Genomic DNA, 13,045 nt, shown 5'->3' on the forward strand with positions numbered 1-13,045 from the left:
ACATAATGCTCCCTCTCGTTGAAGGAGGAGACCTGATGGTGTGGAGACGTGTCATGGTGGAATCGTCATGGTTAAAGGAAAGTGTCACTCAGATTTCGAAAAACCTGTCTCTCATCTCATGCGGTGTGGCGTGTATGAAGAATGACTGGTGCCATCTGTGGTGTTACGACGTGCCCAGGGAGTGCCTGCTCACCTCCCTTTTCGTTTCGACATCCTATCAGCCTTCACAGCCAGACGGTGGCCTGGACTGCTTCACCGACCGCAAGCCAGAGTACACTACTCAAGCAGCCATTACCTCCTCTGTGCACTACCACACCAGTATAAAACAGAGAAGCAATTTGGTGGACGGCATATATAGCAGTGACATTTACGATGCTTCAGTAGTGAATTCAGAGTCAGGGGCTTTCGCATGGTTCTTACTCGACTTTGGGAATGTCATCCCCGTTTCCGAAGTCATATTAATTGCTCAGCCTAATACAAATTCATATACTTACTTCCGAGACATCGAGGTAAGGGTTGGAAACACTCAGGCTTCAGGAAACTTTGCATCCTACTCCATGCTTGGGAGCTTCACGGGTCATGCTGAACCAGAACAGATCGTAATACTTCGCCCTGCCACTCCATTATTTGGCCGTTATGTCTCTATACAGCGAACAACAGACGACCTGCTTCAGATCGCACACTTAGAAGTACGCTGAGTCGTGCTAGATCATCATTATTTATAGAGGCTGCAGTACATCATAGCACAGGGCAAGAGGCAGACCAGTCAGGTGATGGCGGTTGTAGTATAACCATTAATATGTTCATACACACACACACACACACACACCTACACGTTGACGTCCCCGCCGTATTGGAGGCCCTGTGGGTGAGGGTTACCCCCCTGCCACCCCCGCAACACAGCCTCCATCATTGTGTGTGTTGTCTACCACCCTCCACGGGCCGCCACTGCACGGTTGCTCACTGATCACATCATCGAGACTGCTGATGCTCTACGGGTGAGATTTCCTGCAGCCAAGCTGGTAATCTGTGGTGACTTCAACCGCTTGGATGTCAGTGAAATCCTGCACCAGCTACACCTCACCCAGGTCGTGGACTTCCCACCCACCACCAGTCCACCCTCGACCTTATCATGACAGACCTGAGCCAGCAGTACTCGCCTCCCAAGCCACTCCCCCCCATGGGACGCAGCACCCACCTCTCCATCCTGTGGACACCCACCTCCACCACCTCGGTTCCCAGGTCAACTGTCACCAGATCCCACAGGCCCATGCCTGACTCCGCCATGAGGGAATTTGGGCAGTGGCTGACACATCACCCGTGGACCGAGGTACTGGATGAGGAAGACGTCCACACAAAATGGCGGAACTACTTCACCACCACAACGGAAGCCTTCCACCACTACTTCCCCGCCAAGAACATCACAGTGGACCCATCTGATGCCCCTTGGATGACGCCCTGCATCAAACGACTCCTTCGTCAGCGTGACAGGGCTTTCCACTCTAGCCCTGACCAGTACAGGAGATTAAGGAACAGAGTTATCAGGGAGATCAAAACAGCCAAGGCAAGCTACTACCCAGACAAAATTCACCATCTCAAGCTTGCTAACAACAGACAGTGGTACGACAAGATTAAGTCTTTGTGTGGTTTACAAAACAAGCCTCTTCTCTTCCCTGTATTTCACACCTTTCACCTGACAACGCGGCCGAAGAGATTAACGGTCACTTCGCTGCGATCTGTCAGACACTCCTTCCCCTTCACTCTACTACTCTCCCAGCCTACCTCCCTGCCCCCTCCCCTCCATCCCCTGTCCAGGAGGTTGATGTTTACAGGAAGCTTCTTAAATTTAAACTAAACAGATCCACCACTCCCACTGACCTCCCCATCAAAATTTACAGAGAATTTGCCCCAGAACTTGCCACACCCCTTTGCTCTATCATCAACGCCTCCCTTTCTCAACATTCCTGCCCTGATGACTGGAAGACATCTTACGTCACCCCCCTCCCCAAAACTTCCAATCCACAGTCACTGAATGATCTAAGACCAGTCGCCATCACCCCTATACCCAGCCTTATCTGTGAAGATTTTGTGTTCGACTGGGCCTATAACAAAATTTGTAACTCTATTGACACACAACAATTTGGTAATATTAAATCCACCTCCACATCTCACTACCTTGTCAGCTTCCTGGAATTCGTCCACAGCCACCTGGACAAACGCAACACTTCTCTAGCTATTGCTTTTGTGGACTTCAGAAAGGCCTTTGATCTTGTTGATCACACTGTTGTGATAAATAAAGCCATCACTCTGGGTCTCTCTCCTACCTGATAGCGTGGCTGGCAGACTTCCTCACGGGAAGGCGTCAGGCCGTTCGTTATCAGGGCTCTGTCTCCTCTTTCCAACAGCTCACATGTGGGGTCCCTCAGGGGACCAAGATGGGTCCTCTGTGCTTCCTCATCCTTATCAACGATGCTCTCGTCCACACCCCCACCGCTGGAAGTATGTGGACGACTGCACCGTGGGCGTACCCGTCAACAACACCAACCCAGACTTCTCAGCACTTCAGTCCACTCTTAACCAACTACAGACGTGGACGGAGGACAACAAAATGACCATCAACCACACCAAGACCGTGGTGATGCACATTTGTACCTCCACAGCAGCAGTCCCCCCTCCCCAGCTATCTGTGGGCCCTCACTCCCTCCAGGTGGTCCGCAGCACCAAGCTTCTAGGTGTCTTGGTGGATGATCAATTATCATGGAAGCAGCATGTTTCCACCATCATCAGGTCAGCCTCATACAAGATCTATATGCTGCGCCGACTCAGGTCCCTGGGTGCACCGGCAGATGAGCTGAGGGGAGTGTACCTCACCTTTATACTCCCTAAGCTCATGTACGCCTCCCCAGCGTGGTCCTCCTCCCTGAACCTCACACAACGACAACAGCTGGAGAGGGTTCAGAAGAGGGCGTTCAGGGTCATCCTTGGGCCTGCCTACAGGTCCTACGAGGACGCCCTGACCTGCCTGAGTCTGCCGAGGCTGGCCACAAGACACCAGGAAGCCTTGGAAAAATTTGGGAAGGGCTGCTGCATCATCCACGTCTCCGCCACCTGCTACCCCCAGACGTGCCTCTTCCTGCCCGCGCCACCCGACACTAGAATCGCGTGGCGCCCTTAAGAGCACCGGGCACTGACCGGTATCACCGTAGCGCGGTGCCCACTATGGTGCGAGCCATAAATAAATAAATTAATTAAATCAATAAGTTAATTCTTGGTTAAGTTAGATTCATAGTTAGGTTAAGGATTTCATTGTTTTAATGCCCCTCCCCCACCCGTGTACATTTTCAGTGTAAACTTTTTGTGGCACTGCCAAATTAATAAATCGTATATTATTATTATTATTATTATTATTATTACACACACACACACACACAGAAAAAAAAAAAAACCTATTGTCAATAAGAATATACAAATAAAGAGTTGAACCTTTATCAGTTTATTTTTCTATCTAAATGTAATTAAGAGTAGAACTTACTGATACAAAGAACACCACAGTGTACGCTACTTTAGGTCAAGATGCTTCTGTAAACACAATGTGATACTACTGACGGAACGAAGATTGTGTGAACAGAGTGTAATTTTGTATGACTTCATATGGCACATATGTGGTGTATGTAGTGTGATTCTTGTGTGGCTCCACAGCTTCGTGAGCAGACTATTGGCATCGGGGAACAAGATTTTGAATAAAAAAGTAAATGACTCAGATAAGTGCCAATTCCAAAAGCAATGCAAAATAACGTGATCAAATTAGCAGAGGGTAGCTGAAAAGGTTGAAGTCATTAGATAGAGGAAATACAGGAGGCGGGAAAGTTTAGAGTTTAGTCTAACCAAAGAGACAAAATGAGTAACTGGTTAACTTTTGCATTAAAAAGGCTGATATAATAGGGGTGAAGGAAAATCTTATCCAGCGGGGCAACGGGAGGAGGGGTCATGCAGTATTAAGATCAGAAGACCCTGATATGGTAAAAATAAAGGTAGGAGATAGCAAAAGATGCAATATTGTGGCGATGAGAAAGAGGTTGAAAGCAATCAGTTGAATAAATGAATTGTTAAGAAGCGTTTCTGAGTCTACCTTCTAAAAAAGAAAAAAATAAATAAATGGTATGAATGAAAACACCCTAACATAAGATGTGTACTCCATACACCGGCTGGTAAGGCTCTTATACAAGTTTAGATTTCATACCAGGTGATAAAAAAAAAAAAAAACTGTCAGAAGAGAGTCTAAACCCTAAACAACATAAAATTTATTTTAGCTAAAGATAACAGATGAAATTTCCTATTTAGCTTATAAGTTTAAGGCAGTGGTTCTTAACCTGGGGTACCTGTAGCACCAAGGGGTACGAAACCTTAAACCTAGGAGTACGTAACATTGTAGCCAGTGCAATGGTACCGTATATATACTAGGAGAAAGCAAAGCATATATTTTCCAAATTATTCTCTTACTATAATTGTCTCATTTTTTTTTTTTTTTTTTTTAATTCATAATGTTAAATCCTACTGATTGACATTTTTCATTTGAAACCAAAAAAGTGCCTTTGTTTAGTAATTAGAAAATATGATAATATCTCAGCAAGTTTTTTTTATCACTAACCCTTTTCATGTGTTTGTATAGTATTTATATTGGAGGGAGTACGAAAATTTTTTTATGAGATATCAAGGGGTACGAGCACTGAAAAATGTTAAGAATCACTGTTTTAAGGACAGACTGAGGATATTCAGAATGAAAGTGTCATTGAAGAAGAGGGCATAGGTACCTGGAATATAGCTAGAGAAGTTGACTTTTAAGTCTCTAATTTGTGTGAAATTTGTTCAGCCCAACCAGAAATCATGAGTTATGCGGCTTCTTTGTTTGGGCTGTTTTAATCCTTTAAAGGTATGACGTCTATGAAAAGACATGGAAAAGTGCAAGATGGTACCATCAGCGTAGAAATGGATAAAACGAGAAATTTGGTATAGAAAAGAAACAATTTTAGTGATGAGAGAAAGGTTGCAGACAGTTATATAAAAGAAAATAAAGTTTGTTTAAAGAAAAAAAGTAGTTCATAAGGCGAAAAACATTTTATTCCAACCAATGCAAAACGGTGTTTCTATATATCGCGAAAGATTAAAAACTGTCGCATTGCATTTTTTTTTCTTTTTTCTGACGTCATACTGTGAATCGTTTACAAAACTAGGCAGATCTGATTTATTTCTTTAACTTCCTAAAAAAAAAATCACTGATCTAATATTGAAAATCAAACTGATTCGGCAATTATTCAACATTAGAGTTCCTTTCTTGAAAAGCCATTTTACATTTGCCCCTAATTAACATCACATCTGAATCAAATTATCACCAGATTCATTAATAACATCCATGCACTCTTCACATATTCTGAAATACGGATACATTCATTCCTCTATCTAAACTTTTCAGCTTATTATCTTCAGTTATGAAAATATGTATACATTATGTATCAACCTATATACGTATATATATAAAAAAAAAAAAAAATATGCATGCTTCCTTGCTTTGGTTCGATACGTTGATGAGGGAATATAATGATAATAATAATAATAATAATAATAATAATAATAATAATAATAATAATAATGATAATAGTAATAATGATAATAATCATAATATTAATAATAATAATATAATAATAATAATAATAATAATAATAATAATAATAATAATAATAATAATAATAATAATAATAATAATCTATTATTATTAATAATAATAATAAATCTTACTGTTAACTGGCTTGCTACTATACATCAATTTATAATGGGGACTTAGTGTACTATATTTTTTCGTTTGCATCCTGAATATTTTTTTTTTAAATCTTTTCGTTGGTTATTAGATAATTTTGCAATTGGAAACAATAAATAACAGTGCAGGGATCGTTTCCTTTCATATCACTATTGACTAGCTGTGTGTGTGTGTGTGTGTGTGTGTGTGTGTGTGTGTGTGTGTGTGTGTGTTAATATTGAATACGACATGTGTGGCGTTTCGATGTCAGGGAATGAAGAGACAATGAAGTACAATCACGCTTCAGTAGTCTTGGGTGGAGTCAGACCATGCCATCCGGAAACCTTGCCCCGACACACAGGAACCTTTCCTTACAATACGGGGGTGTCACTAGGCAACGCAATAGGCGCACAATGCCACACATAAGTCATTCAACCTTGCACAGCAGCCATACCACACCATATATGAGCTCCATCATGCCACACAGAAGCACGAACGAATAAAAAGAAAAAAAAAAAAAATATATATATATATATATATATATATATATATATATATATATATATATATAATTAAGATATTTAATAGCCACATCATGTATGAGCCTCATCATAATATGAGGGTGAGCAGGTAAATATCTGTCGAAACGATAATCGCTCTCTATGAGGTCTGAAAAACTGGATCATGGGATACTGCATGTGAACTTGTCTGTAATCCAGTTGTAACCTCCCTGAATGTTTCTCTTTGTATCTCACAATATCTTGTCTATCTTCTAAAGACAACTACTGTAACACTCTTCCTTTGCACAAAACTGCATGCACCTAATTACACTCAAACGCTTCACTAACTCAAAAGTATAAATTAAACATAGTAACCATTACACGAAGCTTGTAATCCTAATTAGAGGAAAGGACAAAGATATATCCAAACTGGATATCTATTTTGGCATCTTGCCACTTAATCAACTTTTCTTCATTAACTTCCACAACATTCGATGCCATATATCTAATTTTCTTTCTGTAGATCACCAACTTTTCTCTACTAAACCAACTACTTTTCTTTTTCTCAACAACTGAAGGTGCTAACTGAAGCCTATTTTATATTCCCTATAATTTATCTGAATTTTTTATTCAAACTTAGATGTTGCGTTTATGAGCACAACGATTTATGCTTTCGAGGCCACACTCTTGAATCTCAGTTAATTCTATACTATCTGGCTACGGCAACAAAGTCACAAAGTTCTATCGTTCAAATGTAACTTGTAACTCTTCTGATTATATAAAAAAGAAAAAAAGTTCACTTCTTGAATTTCAAAGTGAAGCAAATTTTCACCACTAGCTTTGGCTTTCCTTTCCCTTCAGTGACCATCCTAGTAAACTAGCCTTTGACTTTGCTGTCCTCTATGAACTGTAACAAATAGTGCAAGGGTAGGGCTCGGTAACTTGAGAACTCATGGTTCCGAGTTCAAAGGATGGCGGATTCCCAGGAACCCATTCCTGAATCGATTCACGCTCTCCTTTGGGACTCCGGTGGAAAGCTCGTAGTGAGGCCCAAACACTAGACTCGCCTGCGCATTGCTAGACGAATCCCAGCGCGAGGAGAGACCGTTCTGTTGTTGCTGTGGTAGACGTCCACTGTTCCCCAGGGTGTTCTTCAGGGCTCTGTCTTGTCACCCACTGTCTTTCTGTTATTCATAAATGATATTCTAAACTAAACTTTTTGCCTTGAACTGCGTCGCTTGGCGGAGGTTGGTGAGGGACGGTGTCGGCTACAAGCAGGGCTCCACGTGGATAATGGTGGACGAGGGCTGGTGCAGGAGGCATCTGCGGCGTGGATCCACCAGGAGGTCGTGAGCAGCGAGAAAATCCATCCCTAAGATTGCCTGCTCCACGTCCGCCACCACAAATGCCCACGGGAAACGGCTGCCGGGCAGGAGGGCCACTCGACGCGTCTGGGTCCCATACGTTGGGATCGCGGTGCGGTTGGCGGCCAGGAGGTCGTACACTGTACGGGGTTGGGCGCGGCGGTCAGTGTCCGCTGCCGGAACCACACTCACCTCTCCCCCAGAATCCACCAGGAAACGGGCCCCGGAGCAAATGTCTCTCACGCAGAGAAGGGGGCGATGGCTGGCAGGAAACCACTCTGGGTGCTGTGGCGGAGATGATGGTGCAGGGGAGTCAGATGAAATGGGAGTGGGCTGATGGGGCACCGGCGGCGGGACTGAGGCAAAGCCCTCTATGGGCCGCGGAGGAGCTGGCGGCCAGTAGGGGTGCTAGGCGCCGACCGAAGGCTGCGAAGGGGCGTGCCCAGCCGAGACTCGCAGATGGGTGGGCGGCGCGGAGGCCCAGCCACCAGTAGGCTGCAGACGTGATGGTGGAAGAGACGGGGCCCGACCATCCGGGGACCGCTGCTTCGCCGGCGGGAACCACGTGTGAGCGACAGTAGGCCGTCCAGGGGACGCGGGCGCGTCATGGCCGCCCATGGAACACCGCGGGGCCAGCGGCGGAGGCGGTGCAGGTTGCGTGGGGCCCGGGGCAGGCTGTACAGCTGGCGGAGATAGGTCGGCGGGGCAATGGGTCGGGGTAAAGACGAGGAAGAGAGGCTGGGGCTGGCAATGGTGTTAGCAGACCCCGCCCGCCCTGTTTCCCTGGCGGGGCCAAGCACATGGCGGTCGGCAGCTGCGTGCCTACTCCCCGAAACGCCTGTGTTAGAAACAGACCTCAGCATCCGTCTGGGTAGGAGAGCGGGCGAGCAGAGCTTCCAGGCGCCGCAGGGAGGCCTCCACCAAAGCAAGGCGGGCCTTGGTGGAGCTGGGGACTGCAACCAGGGGTGGGTTACGGCGAGCCCCATCGGTCAACGCCGCCTGTTGCTGGAGGACGTGGAGAGAGAGTTTCCGTTGGTGCGGTTGGCTGGTCCGTCGGGACTGCGGCACTGACAGCGCACAGGCAGGCCGGGGTGAGGGTCTGCTGAGGGGGCGACACCACGTGGGCCTCGTGTACTCTGTCCACGAGGGCCGAGAATTCCTCCAAGGAGAGGGCCTGTGGGGCAGCCGCCAGCTGGAGACGGACAGGCTGCGGCAGGAGAGACGAGAGTTTGTGGCGCACCATCTCCTCCGACCATGGGAACCCTGCCGCCGTCGCCGTCATACCGAGCTGAGTCAAGTGCGGCGAAACAGGCCTCGCGGGACCGCCCAAAGGCCCCCGTGATGGCCGACTTAAGGGCGCCATACCTGTCCGCCTCCGGCGGGTTGGAGAGGACACTGTCCAGACGAGCGACCACTTCTGAAGGGAGTACCCAGACAACCGCCTGGTATCGCTGTAGGTCAGAGAGGTCCGCGCCGGCCCACACAGCCTCGAGGTGCAGGAACCAGGCCTCGACATCATAGGTGAAGGGCGGCACACGCAATAGGTCATTGAACGCACTGCACTGCTCTGCACTGCACTACACTACACTTCGGGGTCACCAACCATAGTATTCTCTGACTAGCCAGAACACGGATGGAGAAGTAAACCAGAGATGTTCGTTACTGCCGTTTATTATGTACAGACAAGCGAGCGGAGATGAGTCGAGCGGTGTGTGTGTCACTGAGTTTCGGTGCTGACTGATTGCAGAGTGATCCGCTGAACATCCGGGCCGTGACCTCACACTGTCCAGCTGGGGTCAGGTCACTGCACCTGGCCTGGCTTAGCGGGGGATCGGCGTGATGCGTGGAATCCCCAGGCCGTGACCTCGCCTAGCCTAACTGTTCTCAGGTAGTTCTACACCTGGGCCGGATTACTGGGGTAACAGCATGGTGGTAGTGGTAGTAGTAGTAGTAGTAGTAGTAGTAGTAGTAGTAGTAGTAGTAGTAGTAGTAGTAGTAGTAGTAGTAGCAGCAGCAGTAGTAGTAGCAGCAGTAGTGGGGTTCACTACAGGTTTATTAGGCTAGAATCAAAAGTTTTTTGTTTCCTCAATTCCTCTCCTGTTACTTACTGTTTTTTTTTTTTTTATACCATGTGGGCTTTTCACGGGAATTTATGGGCTAAAGGGGATATTTTCTTTATGGTATTTCCTATCTCAAAGCCCACCCGCTAGGAAACCATTGCTTTAAGTAAGGAAGCCCAGCCTACACTCAGACCGTGGACAAGATTCGAACCCGTGCGTTTGGAGACATCTCAGACCCCAAAGCACTCATGGTTCCACTGTACCACGGCGGCCCCAATCTTCATCTCACCGCTGAAATGGTACATGTCTTGCTATCTTCTATCGCTACTTTCATGCTAACTGCTCTTTTGATATTTATAATTATATATATATATATATATATATATATATATATATATATATATATATATATATATATATATATATATATATATATATATATATATATATATATATATATATATATATATATATATATATATATATATATATATATATATATATATATATATATATATATATATATATATATATATATATATATATATATATATATATATATATATATATATATATATATATATATATATATATATATATATATATATATATATATATATATATATATATATATATATATATATATATATATATATATATATATATATATATATATATATATATATATATATATATATATATATATATATATATATATATATATATATATATATATATATATATATATATATATATATATATATATATATATATATATATATATATATATATATATATATATATATATATATATATATATATATATATATATATATATATATATATATATATATATATATATATATATATATATATATATATATATATATATATATATATATATATATATATATATATATATATATATATATATATATATATATATATATATATATATATATATATATATATATATATATATATATATATATATATATATATATATATATATATATATATATATATATATATATATATATATATATATATATATATATATATATATATATATATATATATATATATATATATATATATATATATATATATATATATATATATATATATATATATATATATATATATATATATATATATATATATATATATATATATATATATATATATATATATATATATATATATATATATATATATATATATATATATATATATATATATATATATATATATATATATATATATATATATGTTTGTATAGCCAGGGAGGATATTTTCTTGTAGGCAGACGAGGTTGAAAGCTATAGAGCATTCTCCTTTGTTTAACTTTTTGTGTACGGTTTCTATGTGTCGTACTGTTTTTCTGTCTTTTTCTCTTAGTTGGTGAAGCAGTTGGCTAAAGGTCAGCGACGTTTCGGAGATATCTCTCTCCATCTTCAGGCTGTGGTTGTGTGAACTGAACTGAACTGAATGTAACAGATAAGTGGGATGAAGCGATATAAGGGGTTGTACAGATGAAGGAAATAGTGAGAAATAATTAAGTAAAGTCAGAGATAAAAGTGTGTGGGCATGCCACGTTGCTATTTCTACAATGGTTTGTTAAGGCTAGATTATCATTCATCGCTGGTGCTAGGTTTAGACGTCCCAACCTAGAAGAATTTATGTTTTTATATGTTGTTGTTTGCGTGGATGAATATGTTTTAGGGTTTTTATGTGTATAGTGCTAATCTGGCGTTGTTGTGCATGTATAGTGTGTATGTGTGTATTATGTTGGATGTTTCTTTGTTTGGAGTGTGTATATATGATTTTTTTTTTTTCTTTTCCTTTTCAGGTCATCTGGTCATGAGATGTAGATTCCCAAAGGTAAGTGTTGGTAAGTATCTTTTATTTATTTCAATTGTTAGATAATTAATTTACTATTTCTCTGTAAAAATCTCATCTAATCTACCTTTTTTTTTTTTTTTTTTCCCTGACAAAACCCATCTACCCTACCAAACAATAACTAAGTCTAACAAGTGGTCAGTGGTGGTTCCTAGGAACAAATATGAGGGTTATTAGTGCATTTTCTTTCTAGAATACTTAGTGATGTCACTCACTCTTATCAAGTCCTTCCAGCTCTTTGTCCGCTACCGGGTAGCTGCAGTACCATTGGAGGTGATCACCCCTCGCCATGGAGAAAAACTGCCCGGGGGAGCCACCCAGCTGCTCTAGTTATCGGTTTCAGCTACCCCCTCCCGACGACTCAGGGCCCAGATCAGAGGTTGGGGACTCGGTTTGTGTGAGAATTGAATAATGTAGCATCACCTACCTACTCTGACCCAACGGAAACATATATAAGACGCGCACATGCCTCACACAACCACAGCCTGAAGATGGAGAGAGATATCTCCGAAACGTCGCTGACCTTTAGCCAACTGCTTCACCAACTAAGAGAAAAAGACAGAAAAACAGTACGACACATAGAAACCGTACACAAAAAGTTAAACAAAGGAGAATGCTCTATAGCTTTCAACCTCGTCTGCCTACAAGAAAATATCCTCCCTGGCTATACAAACATATATATATATATATATATATATATATATATATATATATATATATATATATATATATATATATATATATATATATATATATATATATATATATATATATATATATATATATATATATATATATATATATATATATATATATATATATATATATATATATATATATATATATATATATATATATATATATATATATATATATATATATATATATATATATATATATATATATATATATATATATATATATATATATATATATATATATATATATATATATATATATATATATATATATATATATATATATATATATATATATATATATATATATATATATATATATATATATATATATATATATATATATATATATATATATATATATATATATATATATATATATATATATATATATATATATATATATATATATATATATATATATATATATATATATATATATATATATATATATATATATATATATATATATATATATATATATATATGAATCTTCTGAGTTTTCTACCATCTGGCTTCGACTCAATAGTCACTCTCTAACTAAATTTATCTGCGTTGTCTATCTCTCCCCTAACTCCTCTGACTATAGTGATTTTTTTTTACTATTTATTTTCCAAAGTGGAGCATATTTTTTTTCCTCTGCCTTTTCGTGGAGATCCCTATCCTTGGAGATTTCAATATTCACCACCAGCTTTGGCTTTCTTCTTCACTGACCATTCTGGTGAACTAG

At 40.5% G+C, this 13,045-nt stretch overlaps 1 protein-coding gene across 1 annotated transcript in view; it reads left to right on the forward strand.

Moving 5' to 3' along the window:
* LOC123500984 overlaps positions 1-698 on the forward strand; it is an 840-nt gene extending 142 nt beyond the window's left edge. Inside the window, exon 1 of the mRNA XM_045249538.1 lies at positions 1-698. This exon is cut by the window's left edge and continues 142 nt beyond it. Within this exon, the coding sequence (XP_045105473.1) occupies positions 1-698 (698 nt within the window).
* Positions 699-13,045: the final 12,347 nt, after the last annotated feature.

Source organism: Portunus trituberculatus, unplaced genomic scaffold (genome assembly GCF_017591435.1).
Source record: "Portunus trituberculatus isolate SZX2019 unplaced genomic scaffold, ASM1759143v1 PGA_scaffold_63__7_contigs__length_466372, whole genome shotgun sequence".
Classification (NCBI taxonomy): domain Eukaryota; kingdom Metazoa; phylum Arthropoda; class Malacostraca; order Decapoda; family Portunidae; genus Portunus; species Portunus trituberculatus.